General features: G+C 57.1%; 1 protein-coding gene across 7 annotated transcripts in view; it reads right to left on the minus strand.

Annotated features, from left to right (window-relative positions):
- The window catches only part of PML (PML nuclear body scaffold), a 45,039-nt gene continuing 28,849 nt past the window's right edge, over positions 1 to 16,190 (minus strand). The window contains exons 5-9 of one of the 7 annotated variants that reach the window (XM_060005628.1): positions 15,975 to 16,094; positions 15,315 to 15,573; positions 13,787 to 13,839; positions 4,884 to 5,034; positions 1 to 3,831 (exon numbers count right to left, since the gene is read on the minus strand). In XM_060005628.1, the coding sequence (XP_059861611.1) occupies positions 3,077 to 3,831; positions 4,884 to 5,034; positions 13,787 to 13,839; positions 15,315 to 15,573; positions 15,975 to 16,094 (1,338 nt within the window). In that variant the 3' untranslated portion in view covers positions 1 to 3,076. Of the gene's footprint in view, positions 3,832 to 4,883; positions 5,035 to 11,835; positions 13,251 to 13,786; positions 13,840 to 15,314; positions 15,574 to 15,974; positions 16,095 to 16,190 lie in introns of those variants that run through there. The other 6 variants (XM_060005632.1, XM_060005630.1, XM_060005631.1 and 3 more) reach the window with 6 other exon arrangements.

Genomic DNA, 16,190 nt, shown 5'->3' on the forward strand with positions numbered 1-16,190 from the left:
GCAGGGTGGGGGAACAGCAGGGCCAAGCACTGGAGCAGCAGCTGAGTTTTGTGCAGTTGAAAGGAAGAGCACGGTTGAGGTTAAAGCAGATTTTCAAGCGACCTTCCTGGGGGTGTCCCTGAGCTCTTGGGCCTCAAAAAGGGGCCTGAGAGTAGGGGAGGGCTGGGAAGGGCTGAGCTGGGCTGCCACAGGAAAGTTGTTGTCTGCTCCAGGGCTGTGTGGCTGAAACCTCCCATCTGGGTATTTTTGGGACACAAAGCCACCTACTGCTCAACCACTCCAAGGCAGACTCCCCTGCTCTCCTTCCTGGCTCCCTGGGACCCAGGACCCTCCAGCCCCACTAAGTTGTCTGCTCCATGCCAGATCTTGTTCTTTATTCCCCTGAAGACAAGCCGAAGTCCTCTGTTTGCTAAGATCCAATATCTGTTTATTTTTCTGTAACTTATAAAGCAATAACACTGTCATCTTTGTTGTCAGTAAAATAAGATCTTACATTTGTGTGGTTCTTCATACATTAAAAGGCTACTTTCAGAAACATTTTCTCATTGGTTCACACGAGATCCTATGAGGTAAAAACAACCCATATTATACCATTTTACAGAGTCAGAGCCTAAGCATCGACGAGTTTGATGTACCAGACTAGAGTCAGAGGCAACTAAGTGAGGATTGAAACTCAGCGCCCTGACTTCTAGCCCAGCAAACTTGTGGTTAGTTGACATGGATAAACCTGAGATAGGATTCAAAGATGAAGCACGAGACATATTTGGATTTGCAATTAGACACTAAAACTCCAGGACTGGAATTTGGGCACCTGGGACAGGTAGGTGGGGCTAAGGGCAGTGGCACTGCTCAAATCACATTACCTGGCTCGTCACCCAGGCCAGGGGGGTTGCTAATTCCTACACTGCCTGTGCCAGGGGAATCCCTGCAGGCACTAATGAGAACTCCATCTGTGACAACCAGCGTACAGGATTTTCCAGCAGAGGTAAAGTTCCTACAGACCCTGGTCTCTGACTCCCTCTAGGGGGTAATTCTTGAAGTGGGTGCTTCTTTCCCTCCAGGTGGCTCCCCGCTTTGGACATGATCCCAGACAGGCCCACCCTGGTCTGCCCACTTGGAATGGGGTTTCTTATCCTTGAGGCCCATACCTGAGCAACAAGGGCCTCTCAGCTCTGCTAAGTCCTGAAAGACATCCCACAAAGAACAGATATGCCAGCAAGTGCCCCCTTTGCCAGGCAAGAGGCTGCCCAGTGGCTCCTGGGGTGGGCTGAGCAGAGTTTGTGATTAGGGCATCAGGCTTTGACGATTCACATCTTTATTAGAGGCTGTGACAGTGGAGAGAGGGCAGAACAGCCCTTTGCTGTAAAACCTGTGATCAGCTCCATCTGAAGGTAGAAAGCATTGTGAGGCTGGGCTTGGCAGGCTCAGTCCCGAGGTGGGGCTGAGGGGAAGATGCTGTGAGGAGTGGTCCAAGCGCTGCCTTGCTGTTGCCAAGATGGTCATCACAGCCAGACTGAGGCTCCAGCCCCCTCCTCCCCTCACCCACCAGCCTGTTTTACTGAGCTTCAGAGCCAGCGCCTACTTTAAATCGGAATCTTATTTGAAATGCATCCGAGTTCACTGTTAGGGCCACAGCACTCTCAACGTGACCGCACGTTCCTGCGTGATCCCTCAGTGGGTCTTCAGGGGCCCCCCGCTGGATGGGGGCAGGGGTGTGCGTGCAAAGCCTTCACCCACGTGAAAGCTGAAGCCATGGAGGCACCCCAGTATCAGGGGGCCAAGGAAGAGGGATGGGAGAGGGGCAGAGGGGAAGGGACCGTGGTTCTGCTAGTCACACGAGACTGGCCTGACCTGCCTGTGTTCTGCTGCTGACCTCTAGCGTGACCACAAGGTTGGGGACCTTAGCTTAGGGCTGGGACCAAAGGTTCAAGAATGAAAACCTCCTTGACCACTGCCTCAGAGGCCTGCTGTCCATTCCTAAAACCCCAGAATGGCAGAGCTGGATGCGAGCTCTAGGACCGTGCTGGCTAACCAGCCCATTTCACAGGTGGGGATGTGGGGGCTCAGGCCCTCCCCTGGGTTCCACTCAATGCACACAGTCAGGGCCAGGGCCGGGACCTTCTCTGCTTCTCCCTGGAGGAGAGTCTATCAGAGCAATGCTTCTGAAACTTGGCAGGCAACAGAATTGTCTGGAGAATGCACTAAAGCAGCTTGCTGGGAGATTCCAATGCTGTGGGTCCCTGGAGTCCACTGAAAGCGGCGCTGGGTTGGAGGACGCACCTCAGGAGGGCTGGGGGCCGGGGACAGTGCAGAGAACGTGAAGGGCAAAGCCTCGACTAAGGGGAGGCATCTGTGTAGGCAGGAGGAGGGAAGCAGGCTTGGAAGGGTTGCAGTCTGGAAGCACGGACAGGCATGGTGCAGCAGCCCCTGTCTCTGCTGAGAGGAGGCCCTTTGTGGGTGAAAATACTCCAGAGGGGAGGTGAACAGAGCTGGCCTCCGGGCAGGCAAAAGCTAGGAGAACCCAAATCCCTAAGGGGTGGTTTGGTTTGAAAGGCACTTATGTACCCGTGGGACCACTGGTGTTGCAGGCAGTGTCTGTGGGTGCTCTCAGAAGGTCCCCCCCGGGGCCACGGCCAGGGGTCAGGGAGGAGCAGCAAGGACACCCTTGGGAGTGGGAATCGGGTGGCTGGGGCAATACGGGGGCCACTTCGAGAGCCCAGCGGCCAGGCCTTCTTCACCAGGGACCTCCCTGGTTCTGGCACCTGGAGGAGAAGGGCCAGGGGTCTGGTGAGCTAACTTTCCTGCGCTCCCAGGGCCGCACAGGGATCTGTGCGGTGGCTGCTTGGCAGGTGGCTGCTTGGCCTTGGAACCTTCTCTGTGGGATTTTTAGAGGAGAGGAATTTGGTCCCAGAGAAGGAAACTGATTCTGGACCAAATGACAAAGGAGAACTGGGGACCAGGACCTGGGATTGCTGTGATGGGCAGGGCTCAGGGACCCCATCCTTCTCTGTCCCCAGAAGGGTCTGAGCCAGTCATCCCTTCCTCTCAGCTCTGCTGGGAAGCCCTTTCTGCCAAGCTATGGCCAGCCAGAGGGGGTTGCAATGCCTCCTGCCCCTGCGGAGGCTGGCCCTTCCAGCAGGCCTTCGAAGTAGGTGCCCAGAGCCTGCAGGTTGAGTGCAGGCTGGCTTGTGGGCAACGAGGGGGTCTGTAGGCTCAGGAAGCGGTTGTACTTCTTCAGGCCCCCCTGCGGGTCATGGCGGTGTGCGGTCAGCAGCTCCTTGAAGCTGACCAGGTGGAGGGCCAGCAGGCGGGCCTCAGCGCGGGGCAGGACAGCCGCCCGCACCAGGGGCTGCAGGGACGCAAAGCACTGCAGGCTGCTGAAGGAGTGGACGTGCGGGGCCAGCTGGGGGCCCGGGGACACCTCGAGGAGGCGGCACAGGTCACGCATGGTCAGGACGGCTGCCAGGGCGCTGCGTCCACTCACGTTTCTCGCCAGGTAGGTCTTGGCCAGACTCTTGAGTTTGAAGCTGCTGGCCCCGGGCACGCACTCCCGGATGAGGGGCAGGGCGGCCAGGAAGCCTGAGATGGCGTTCTGGAACTCCCCCAGCTTGTTCATGTTCTCCAGGGCCTGGAAGAAGTTGGGGAGGCTGGGCCCCCACAGCTTGTAGCAGGCCAGGATGGGCCGACGCATGCTGCCCAGGAAGCACAGGAAGTGCTGCAGCCCCACCTCCAGGGAGACGGCCTTGGAGTAGATGTTGAAGGCCTCGGGCTGGATGATCACGCGGAACTGGCTTTCCTGGTTCACGGCTGCCAGCTGGCTAATCTTCTGGGCTGGGCAGGAGAGAAGGGCAGCGTGAGGCCCCAAGGGCACCGCGAGGTACCACCGGGAGCAGGGGGTCCTCTAGGGCTGCCGATCCCCCCATCCAGAGACCCCACCTTGGGGCCTGCTGGCAGGAAACAAACATCAGCCTCACGTGCAGCTCTGACCCTGGCTCCCAAGGGGAAGCGGGGCTGCCCTCCACGCCCCCTTGCTCCCCTGCTGGGAGTCCAGCTCCCTCCTGCCCCGCCACCTTCCCGAGCTCACCAAACGCTTTCACTCCAGGCCCCTCCTGTCTGTCTTCTGCCAGCCTCCACCCACCTGCACTCGAGACCCCTCGCTGCCTCTGCCTAGCCCTCCACTCCCTTTCCCCTGGCCTCCAATCCCATCAGTCACATAGCTAAGGCCCTCAGCTGTCAGAGCACTGGGTCAGACAGCACACCTGCCCAGTCCACTCCATGCAAAGCATGGCCCAGAATCTTCCAGTGAGGTCTGCAAACTGCTTCTCTGTCCTGTAGAAACACCTGCTGCTTCCGTCTGCCTGGGCTGAGCACCACATTGAGTCCAGGCCGCAGGACAGGGCCTGGCCTTCTGCAGGGCCAGGGCAAACACTGTGGAGTTGAGGGAGAAGGGGTCATATTTCCCTGGGACCTTGGCTCTGCTGGCCTCCCCGTGCAGCTACCGGGGAACGAATGGGCCCTGTATTCAGAAATGTGCAGTCATGGCCTAAGGCTGTGCTTGGACTGCTGGTCTCACAGCAGCGACTTTCACATCGTGCTTCTGTTTAGAAGCATGTTCCCAAGGCTCCCTAAGATGGGGGTGGGGTGGGTGGGAACCCCTGGAGGCTCTTGCCTTAAGCCTTTAGGCACTGGTCAAAGCAGATGTCCTTATTCAAAGAACCAAGTTCAAATACCTGGGAGGCCCAGTGCTCTGCCCACTCTCTGGCTGCAGCCATCGGCCAGAGCTCAGGGCTCTCCCGGACTCGCAGATGGCTCTGTCTGCACTTATCCTGGGGACTCATGGACTAAGCTAGAAAGGGGTGGGGGGTGGTCATTGGAGAACCCACTTTCATGGTCAATCTTGAGGTCAAAGAAAACCAGGGGCCTGTCTTCTGCCCGGGAGTCCTCAAGGCTGTTGTCCAGGACCCCGAGGGACATGGGGCCCTCCAGCTGGAGGTCACTGGACTCGCTGCTGCTGTCGGCCAGCTCTCGGGAGGACTGCAACACAGAAAAGCCAACAGGTCAGGGGTCTGCGGGGGGCGGGAGGGAGCGCAGTGGTGATGTGAGCCTGCGCCCGTGAGCAGGCGTGCATGCTTGTGCGTGCATGAGTGTGGCAGGGGGGGCTCAAGCACATGGGTATGATGGGGGCATCTGTGTGCACTTGAGGGAGGGCATGTTACTGGGAAAGGGAAGATGGGTCTCCAGGTGAGCGCATGAATGGATGTGAACGTGCACGTGTGAGGGCTGTGCTTGTGAACCAGGACGTGCGTTAGTGCGTGAGTAGGATGAGATCACGTGAGCAAGTGTGAGTGTGCGTGAAAAATGTGTGGGAATGAATGCAAATATCGTGTGTGTGTGCATCTGGGTGTGCACAAGGGGTGTGGGATTGTGGACCTGTGTTGACACAAGTGTGTGTGAAAGGGGTATGCACGAGGGGTGTGGGGCTGTGGACCTCTGTTGACACAAGTGTGTGTGAAAGTGTGATACTTTGTGGGCGAGTGTGCGCATGTGCGAGCAGGGCTGGGTGTGGAGGATTAGGGAAGGCGCCAGGGCCGAGGCTGGCAGGGCCCGACGTGTCTGCCCCTGACGTCGTCTCTCTGAGCAGACTCAGAGCAAATATCATAAACCTGGGACAGGGGGAAGGAGGCTCTTCTCGAACCTCAGGTGTCTCTCTGGAAGGGGCAAGGTACCTGGCTTTTCCTGTCCCCCAAGCGAGCTGAGGTCCCAGTGTCCTGCACAAAGGAGAGGGAGGGCTGCTGGGCCTCTGGGACGCCAGCCACATCTAGGGGTACACACAGAGCCTGGCTGTGAGAACAGTAGAGAGAAGACTCCCCAGGTCTGGCGTCCAGGAGATGGTGCTTAGGGAAGCTGGAGGCCAGGCCTCCTCCAGGCTGGCACCTGAGGGTCTGTTCTCTCCCTCACCAAGGCAAGAACACTGTTGCAAGGCCTTGGGGCTGGGGAAGAGCTCCGGCTAGAAGAGTTTAAACCCCGGGGCTGGGACTAAAGAGAGGGGCGGAGTCTTTCATAATGTAAATTGCACACCTGCCAAAGCCAGACGTTCAGTCTTCGGTGGCCTGCTCAGAACCTCCTGTGAATGCCACCTGTGGACACTAACCAGACACTGGGAGGGGCAGGGCCAATGTCACAGGGCCAGCTGGGGGCACTGCTGGGACAGAGTCCAGAGAAGACCTCGATCGTTCCCCCTTAGGGACTGTCCCTGGTGGCTGATGGAGTCAGCCTCACGTGGGGCCATCTGAGGCCTCCCTGAACTCTGGCCTCTGGCTAACGTCCCTGGTCTGGGGCAGAATTAGCATACTTAGGCCCTTCCACCCTCCAGGTGAAACATTTGTTTTACCAAAACTTCAGCCAAGAGCAAAGTCTTTACTAATCACAATTAAAATGTGCTTCCTGAGAGGGGCTGATCTGTATTTGCCTTTCACAGCCCTACCCCAGGCTCACCAACTTCCTCCTAGTCACTGATAGAAACAGACATTCACTATGAGTCCATCTAGAGCTGGTGTTGCTTAGAGCAGCCTGTGAGTTCTGGGACTTTATACCTGAGGCCCTAATTTGACAAAAGATATGCCTTGCATATCTGTATTCTCCATTTGACCATACATCCATCTGGCCTGTCTTGCTCTGAGTCTCTGTCTCGCTGTCACGGCTCCCTTGCCTCCCTATGAGGAGCCTTCTCCAGGAGTCTTCCTTAAAGTTGCTAGCCTGTAGACAGGAGACGCCGCCTTCTTCCCCCATGGGAGAATCAAGTTGTTTTCTATCTCCAATCTTCCAGTGCCTGTTCTGATCACAAGGCTGGGGTGCTCTCACACTTGGGCTGGTGGAAAGAGCTGGACTCCCCTTGCTATGGCCTCCCCTGGGCTTCGGCTGAAGAGCTGTCCCCTTGGCCAAGTCTTCTCTGCCACCCACCGACACAGTACGCTGGGCTTTCCCTTCTTCCTTCTTCTCTTTGCTCTAAACTGCAGAAGCCCTTGCAGTGGCCCAGGGTGCTTCCATCTGTCTTCTGGTACTGTCTCTTCAGGCTGCAGGGCCAGAGTCTTCTCTTCAGATATTCTCCTCCAAGGGTTGAGCTCCCTGGCAAGCAGCACACCTGCATCCTTGAGCTAACTCCCCCATCTTTATACCAGGGTCATCTATGATAGCCATGAGAACCTCATTTTTTAAGAGCCTCCCATGGTCCTGGGGTCATTTTCTCTTTTATAGTCATGGAAATATCCTTCGTCCTGAACTTACTGAAGACCTGCTTGCTCCCTTCATAAAAGGACACTCCTTTCCACTGAGTTGTCGAGGGAAGGAGGGTTGAATCTTCCAGCCGTGACTCCTTTTCCTCCCAGATTCCTCTTGTCCTTGAGAACTTCCATCAAGTATGGCTACCCCATGGGACTGGTCTCACTGGAATGCCTCCCACTGAATTCCAGCCAGGTGTAAAGGCAATTCCCCCTCCCTGCCTTAAATCCCAGCAGTACAGCTGGGAAGTACTGACACAATTAAAAAAGACTTTTTTTTAAAGACCCAGACTTAACAGAATCAGCACATAGAGGCTCCAGGGCAGGATGTCTTTCTGGCCCTGCTCATTTTCTGCCCCTGTTCCACACCCCGACACTGCCACTTCCCGACCTTATTCCACAATCAGGATAATGGGGAGGGGGGGATAGAGAGGGAGAGTGGCAGAGACCAGAACCCAAGAATCTAGGAGAGGGCCTTTCATCGGAAAAAGCTGAGATTTGCTTGGAAGGGAAAGGGATGGCAGCAGAAGGAACTGGAGTGGGGAAGGGACCAGAGCCCATGTGTGAGGACTCTAAGTGAAAAGTGGGATGAGGCTTTGAGGGACCAGGGAGTGGCAGATGGTGAGGGCTGGAGTGAAGTGGTGGAGGGTTTAAGGAGTGCTGCTGTGAGCTAGGAGTTGGATCCCCTGTAATAGTCTCTGAAAGATGTGAGTAAATACTGGACACTTGGTTAATGGACTGTGTTTCTTTGACTGCAAAACTGTGTTCAGACTGAGCCACGTGGGATCTGGGATTCTTTTCGGGCTACACAGGCAACTAGGACACACAGGCAATCGGGTTCATGAGCTCTATTTCACTTATCTTCATCACAGTCAACTTAGCAGATCAGTCACATCCCAACTCAACACAGCAGGTGTAACGGCCATTCCAAGGTGCTCAGAGGAAGCAGCTGGGTTGACATCACCTTCCAGAAGTCTAGGAGGTTTATCTGGGAAGAGCCAGTATTTCCCCTCCACACCTGGATCATAGCCCAGCAATGTACACCTCACCTCTGCTCAAGGCTGATACGTATAGAAAGGGGCGGCATTCCTCTGACACAGATGTGCAATTGACTCCCCCAATTTAGTGAGTCTCTACCTTGGTTGTGCATAGCAGCTTAAAAAAATCTTGACATCCAGGCTGCACCCCAGACCAAGTCAGTTAGAATCTCTGGGGGGTGGGACCCAGGAATCTGTCCTTGGTTAAAACCCCCCAAGTGACACCAGTGTGCAGCCAGGATTGGCAACCACTGTCCTAATGACTGATGTATTCCACGTTCGGGCATCAGCAAATCAGACAGGAGCCAAACTCTTTGATATTTAACATCCTCACCTGAAGATACCTGTCTAGTGTCTGACATTAATACTAATCGAGAGTCCGCAGCTCCTGAGGAACCTTCTTAGCACCCGAGCTGAAGCAACAGCTGGGATCAGTGGGGCAAGACACACACTGGTGTATTTTGCAGACACAAAACCACAGCTCTTGCAAAGCCTGAAGGCCCCAGAGATACTTCACATGTTATCTGTTAACCTAAACGATCCCATTAGCCAGCCTGTGGCCCCTACTGCCCTCTGCCCACTGCTCTGCAGGCTGCTGCTGCCCATTGGAGGACACGGCTCCCATCTTCGCAGCTGAGCACCTGTTTACTTTTCTGATACACTCATTCACCAGCATCACGGTCCCTCCCCTGGATCAGGTGCTCCCCACAGGCCTCCCTTCCACTGCCGGTCACCACTGCCACTCCTGCCGGGGGCTGCCCCCTCGGCTAGGCCGCCTGCTGATTCCACTTGGTCCTGCTGCTATCAGGCACTGGGGTGAGTCTTCCGTCCGAAGAGTGGATGAGAGCATCTATCTTTTTCTGCTTCGGATCCGTTAACACAGGGCCCGCAGCAGACATGTGTCTGACCCACCTCATTTTTAAGCACAGTCCTCACTCCAGGTCTCCAGCATCAGACCTGTGTCTTGCCCCTCCACCCCAAGACTACAGCCCCACTGCCTCTCCCGGCAGGGGCGAGGTCTCCTACAGAGCACCCCTGCTGCCCAGGCAGCCTCTCCCCAGCCCTGCCCACCACGCCAGGTCTGTGCCAGAACCGACCTGCCCCCCACGTCTCGATTCCAGCCACTGACACAGCTGCAGCCCGAGCAGGGGGCCTACACACCCTGGTACACTTGGAAACACAGTATCTTAGCAGACCAGTTTTCTACAGCTCTCACACACTGGCAGGTTAGATAAAGGCTGCAGGGAGGGGAGGACAGGGGAGTCTGGAGCACCCTGCAAATGTGGCCCTGCTCCCTTCCTCCAAAGAACTCTGGGAGCACCAGGGATCTGGAAGGGGGTATGGAAGGTGGGTGAGAGATGCACCTACTTAGGGGGATCTAACTTGTGTTCTTTTTAATTTTTTTTTTCCCCTGACAAGTTTTGGACTCGTGTAATGGTTGATTTGAAAAACTTGTCTGAAGAAGCCCTACACAAAGGCAGTGATCCTCTGGCTCTCTTGCCTCCGGACTGGCTCGCCAAAGGTGAGCAGCTGCTTCTAATCGTCTAATTCTTCCTAACCCGAAATGTGCTTCTCCTTCCTGAGTTGATCAACCTCAGATATCATCCAGTGGCTCCTTGCTGACAGCCGAGCACTAGACGAACCACCCCCGTCCCACCCCACCCCCAAAATATTGCTGGTTTCAGTGCCTCCACCTGGCACTCATGACGTCTGGCAGGACTAAGGGCGTTCCGATCCTTTTCTCGCTCTTTCCTTCCCAGGTTTCTGTCTCTACCCAAGGTCAGTCTTGTTTTAATTTTATCAAGATTATGGAATAGAAAGAAGTGTCCAGATTTCAGAGGAATTTAGAACATGGAAAGACTCAAAAAGTGATTGCCTGTGAGGAATAATAAAAAGCACAGGGGGGGTCCTGGGCAGCTCTGGGGTCTTGGATTCTGTAACTAGGCAGATGGTGCAATTTACTGAGAGGAGAGGAGGAGAGGTGAGTTCGAGGCTTCTATGGGGCATCTGAGTGGAGCTGTCAGGACGCCATTGGCCCTGTTGGTCCTGCGGGCATGAGCCCATAGTGAAGACGTGGGTGTGGCTGAGATCACGGGGAGTGGGGGGCGGGGAGTACACAGACTAGAAAGAGAAGAAGGCCCAGACCTAAGCCAGAGAACAACAGTTAAAAGAACACAGAGACCTGAAGGGGGAGTAGGGAGGAGCAGCCAGAGCTGCAGGAGGAAGTGTCCTGAACCCAAGGGAAGCAGAGTCTTTCGGGGAGTTAGGACTGAAGGCGACCACTGGACTCGGAGGTGTGGAGGTTACCTTGGCGCTGGTGGCAGGGCTCACTGGCATGGTGGGGAAGGGCAGGGGAGTGGGGTGAGGAAGGAGCACCAAGGGGGTGAAGGTCCGGGGTGGGGGTTGCCGAGATAGGACAGACTTTCTTCAGGGTGCCTAGCTGTAGCCCATAGAAAGTGTTTGAAGACACAGATGAGCATGGGGAGATGCAGTAGGCTCCCAAGGAGACAGGAGGGTGGGGCCAGGAAGAGGGGGAGTGGGTCCTACAGGGAGGTGGCCATCCCCACCACCCTAACAGAAGGAACGGGGGAAGGATGTAACCAGGTCGGGTCAATCTGTCATCAGAGAGCGAGACGGGGGCTGCTCCCATGCCACCTGTCAACCTCCGAGGGCAGAAGGTGCAGCCACCTGGCAAGAGCGAGCGGGTTGGGGATGAGGGACCAGAGCTAGGGAAGTGGAGGTGCAGCGAGGGGCCGTGGAGAGCCGAGCGGCGTGCTGAGGCAGGAAGCCAGGGAGCCCAGGAGACAATCATTTGTAGCTTTCCTCGCCTTGACTTTTCTCCAACACAAGTCGGCCTCCTGGTGGCGGCGTGGAGCAGGGGAACGCTACCAAATCCTTCCAGGGTTGTCTTTGGAGGACAGGCTACCAGGAGGCCGGCGGGTGAGGGAGGCAGGGCACTGAGATCCTGGTGAAAGGCTGGCTGAAATGGGGGACCTTGCTGGCTGGTGGGCAGGAGGCAGAGGCAGAAGGAGCTGGGAGGGAGAGGGCAGAGGTCCTGGAAGGAACGGGTTGAGAGCTCAAGCAGGAGGCTGTGGTCAGAGTCTGCGTGGGACAGTTTAGAGATGGAAAGTTCTCAGTGATGGCGAGGTCTGGGGGGAGGGGGCATGGGGGATGGGATTGGCAGCTGCAGGGGAATGGGGCAAAGATCCCTGAAAGCTCAAGGTGAGGAGAGACCAGGGTGGTGGATGTTGAAGTCACCCAGGAAGGCTGGACCTGCGTGGGGAGAGGAAACCTAGGAGGCAGTCTTCCTACGTGGGGGAAGGCAGGAGAATGTCTGAGATGAGCTGGGGCAAGTGGGGTTCATCTGGAGAGCCCAAACCTCAAAGGCACAGGGGATCTTGCCAGACGGTGGGACCCAAACAGGAGGCACAGAGGGCCTGGATCCTACCTCCCACCTCTGATGCTCCCAGGATGTGGGGGAAAGAGGGACATAGCAGCCCCCCAGGTGAACCAAGCGTCAGTGCAGGGAGGAGACAAAAAACACCTGCAGGGAAGGGCTAAGCCCAGCAGGGAATCTGATGGTCATGGAAGACGGGTTTGCAAGGGTGATCGTTCAACAAGTATTTATTGAGCAGCCGCACCTGCCAGGGCCTGGGAGCGACTGCCCTCGTCGGGCTTACATCCTGGCGGAGGCCCAGTGGGAAGGCTTGGGGTGGGGGGATGGGGCAGTGGGAGGTGCAAAGGGTGAGAGAAGCTTCCTTGTCTTGGGCAAAGAGGCCTGAGGATGTGAGGAACAAGGGCCTGAATCTCAGTCACACCCCCATGGCTGGGGAGGACTTGTCTCTTTACCCAGAGGTCCATGGAGCCATTCATGCCCTTGTTCACTCTCTGATTATGTACTGGATGCCTACTGTGTGTAGGGCCTTCAGCTGCGTGGGCTGGGCTGGGTAGCAGGGTGGAGGGGCTTGGGGAGCAGAGGGGGTGTGTTGGCCACAAGGTTACAAGAGGAAGGTGACCAGGGTCAGGGCTGCAGAGGAGGGAGGCACTTGGGCTCTCAGAGGCTTGTCTGCGGGGGGCCCGTGCTCGTGGGAGGCCTATTTGGAGGGTGGGGTGGTGGGAATGCATTTGGAGGGACTTCCAGTGGGACCTGGACTTGGGGATTCTCCATGGGGGCTCTGCCAGAGTCCCCAGGAGAGACTCCTGCTCCAAGAGCCTGGGGTGCTCTGCCTCCCCCGACCCCCACCCTGAGAGAGGCATCAAGTTGGGGAGCCACAGAGGAGAGCGGAAGGGCAAAGAAGTTGTTGAGCCACTGGGCCACGCGCGAGGAGCCCCGGAGGGAGCGGCCGCGGGATCGTGCTGCCCGTCCCGCCCGGCGGGGTTGGCTGTTGGCCGTTGTGAGGCGGGCGGGACACTCCTGGGGACCGGCAGGTTGGCTGGGAGTCCCGGTGGTGGCCGGGGTGGGGGCCTGGACTGGCCCTTGGGAGGGAGAACAAGTCCACATGGGGGCACAATACACTCTGAGGGGCAGGCGTAAGATATGGCGAAGGCGCGGGTTTCTTTGTGCTCTGCGTGATAGGAAGTTGATCCCACGGTGGACGGCAGCTTGCTCCTGGTGAGCGGCAGGCTGTCCGGGACACACAGCATCAGGGACGGCAGCTTGCTCTGCAGGATGGTGGGGAGGCCAAGCGGGGGGTCGGCATGTGCCACGGGGCAGAAGAGAGGCCCAGCAGGGGTGGGACGCTCGGCGAGCTCTCGGCGTAGGCTGGGCTGGCGAGGAGGGAGGTGCGACGGTCTCCGTGGGCTCCATACGCTTTCCAACACAGAACCTCAGACTGAGGGCTGGAAGGGACCTCAGGGGCCACCCAGTCCAACCTTCCATTCTATTCCGATCCCTTCTGCCCCTGGACAGGTGACAGCCCAGCCTCCATTAACAAACCTCCAGGGACAGAAGGGTCACAACCCGTAAGGTCGCTTGTTCCATTGTGGGATGGTTTTAAAGAAGTTCTTCTTACATGGAGTCACCACGTGCTTGTTTGGGCCCTGCATGGGGCTGCCCTGCGCCCTCACACCCCCAGAGAGCCCTCAACAGCTGCCATTAACCAGGGAATGAACGCTTGTCCGCCCTCCTCACCGAGGACTTAAGAGGGCAGGAAACGCATAAGGAAGCTCCAGACACAGGCATTGGCTAGTCCAGAAATGAGACAGAGCCCTGGAAGGAAGCCCGCTCCCAGCTTTTCAGAAGAGTACATGTGATTACTGAAGGCTGCTGCCCTGGTATGGAGGGAGGGTCAGAGCGGTCCAGACCACAGCTGGCATTTGGAGACTATCCTCTAGACAGCTCAGGACTCACTGCCTTGCTGGTAAATTCCCCAGGCGCAACGCGAGTCTGAGAGTCACCTGCTGTGGCTGCGGCCCCTGGGACCTGGAATGGGGGGAGGCAGGAGTCCTAAGCCAAACTTCTGAGCCACTCACCGAGTTTTCGGCATCTGAGTCTTCCGAGCTGCTGATCACCACGACACGCTCCTCTGAAACGGGGTAGGGGAGACAACGTTAGGGCCTGCCAGGGATGCCCGTGGACGGGGCCCAGGGTGTTCTCCCGTGGGAATCCTTGCAGGCCAGTGAACGGGGTGGGTGACGTGTGCCCTGCAACGGGGGATGTGAACGTTCAGCGTGTGTGCCAGCGTGCATCTGCTTGTGCAGAGGGGTTATTCAAGGTGGACTTCCATCACTGCGTACTGTGCCTTGCCTGTGAACGCTTAATTCAGCTGTTGGCCCTGGAGTGATTCAGAATTTACTACCTGTGGAGGGGGCGTGACAAGCACCACCTGGTTTGGAACCTTTGGCCGTCCTAAAGCGGCACACTGGTTTGTTCCACTTCTCAGCTCCGTAAGCCACAAGACGTTTGAGTTAAAAGATACTTTATCGGGCTTCCCTGGTGGCGCAGTGGTTAAGAATCCGCCTGCCAATGCAGGGGACACAGGTTTGAGCCCTGGTCCCGGAAGATCCCACATGCCCCGGAGCAACTAAGCCCGTGCACCACAACTACTGAGCCTGCGCTCTAGAGCCCACGAGCCACAGCTACTGAGCCCACGTGCCACAACTACTGAAGCCTGCGCGCCTAGAGCCCGTGCTCCGCAATAAGAGAAGCCACCACAATGAGAAGCCCGCGCACCAGAATGAAGAGTAGCCCCCGCTTGCCACAACTAGAGAAAGCCTGTGTGCAGCGACAAAGACCCAACGCAGCCAATAAATAAAGAAACAACTTAATTAGTTTTAAAAAAAGATACTTTATCTAGGTTAATCAAAACCTTCTGATTACCAATAGTATTTGTGAGCAAGGATTAACAGTCAGGGCTGAGTGTGTGACCAGGGTCGGGGTTCAGTGTGACCAGGAACAGGGGTCAGTGTGGGACCTAGAATGAAAATAAAGCTGGACTCTGGGTAAAACAGATCCAGGAAGAACTGTCTTGAACATTCCAGAATTCTATGGGCTGACCTCAACTCACATGAAAGGACTCCCTCTCTGGCAGGGGCCGTAAAAGGTATCTAGGACAAACGAGGTACCTTAGGCAGGTGGCAGAAAAATTGGGGAACCGATGGGTGTGGACTTTACCCAAGTCCTCTCTGGGCACATACCAGGCACCCACCAACAAACATTTCTTGGGGAGACCCACCCCATGCAGAGGCATAGTGCTGGGTTCTGTAAGAGTGCAAAGACTGTGTTAGGGGAAGGAACTAAGGAGATGTGGTCTTTGGCCCGTCACGCTCGTCTCACTGGCATCCCAGCAAAACACAGGCTAGCTGAACTATCCACTCTCATCCCCCAGACAAACCCTGGGCTCTCCCTTCCCCGTCTGGTGGCAGCTGAGGGCGGGACACACAGGGAATGCTGTTGGCTTTGGGCTCCGTGGGGAGGGTCAGGATGCAGAAGAGGGGTCCCACCCAGCCCCTGGAGGACAGCGTGCAGGCCTCAGCCTCTGCTGCCCACGCACCTCCCTACCTGCCTCCCCAGGGTCGCTGGTCGCATGGTTGCTGTCGGGCAGGAAGGTCTCATTTCCTATGACGGGGGTCTTGGGGCTGGGGGACCTGTCCAGGTGGGGTGGCGAGACTGCCTTGGAGGTGCTGGGCCGGGGCTGCTCAGGGGAGCTCCGAGCCAACCTTGACTCCTTCTCCTCCTCAGACTCCATCTTGATGACCTTCCTGGGGCACTCGGTCTGGCAGGACTTCCTCTTCTGTGGTGTGGCTGTGTTGGAGACCTCCTGTGCAGCGGGGAGTCACAGGGTAGGGTCAGGAGCCTCCCACTGGGGCAGCGGGCAGAGACCAGACCTGGTGGCAGGAACATGTGCCCCCCGTGCCCTTTGCTCCTGCTCTTCTCTCTGCTATCTGCCACTCAGATCACGCCTCTCTATAAAGGATGGCCTCCCAGGTCAGCATGCACACTGGCCCTGCTAGTGACCACTGACCACTGACCTCTGCTGGCCTCTGACTGCCCTGGGAGGGGCTCATGCTTGGAGAGGAGCTTCCTGACAGGGCAACCAAGAGCAGGGGAGCGTAGAGTAGGTGCCTATTGAGGTCTGGATTCTCACTTCAGCTCCACCTCTTACCGCCTAGGAGGATCTGGGCCCTCGGGAGGGGAGGGGAGGGCGGGGGAGAACCTTACCTCTCTGCAGGAGGGGTCTTTGATGGAGTAGGCGTACACTGGCACAGGGTGTGCCCCTGGCACCGGCTGTACCACAGTCAATCCTGGGGCCTGCACCTGGGCCCTCTGCGCCTCCTCTGGCTGCAAAGTCAGGAAATGAGGGTAGTCAGAAACGACCAGGCAGCAGGACAAGGGCCAGGTCCCCAGGCCTGGGGTCAGTCCAGTCCCCAAGGCCTC

This window comes from Delphinus delphis, chromosome 2, assembly GCF_949987515.2.
Source record: "Delphinus delphis chromosome 2, mDelDel1.2, whole genome shotgun sequence".
Lineage (NCBI taxonomy): Eukaryota > Metazoa > Chordata > Mammalia > Artiodactyla > Delphinidae > Delphinus > Delphinus delphis.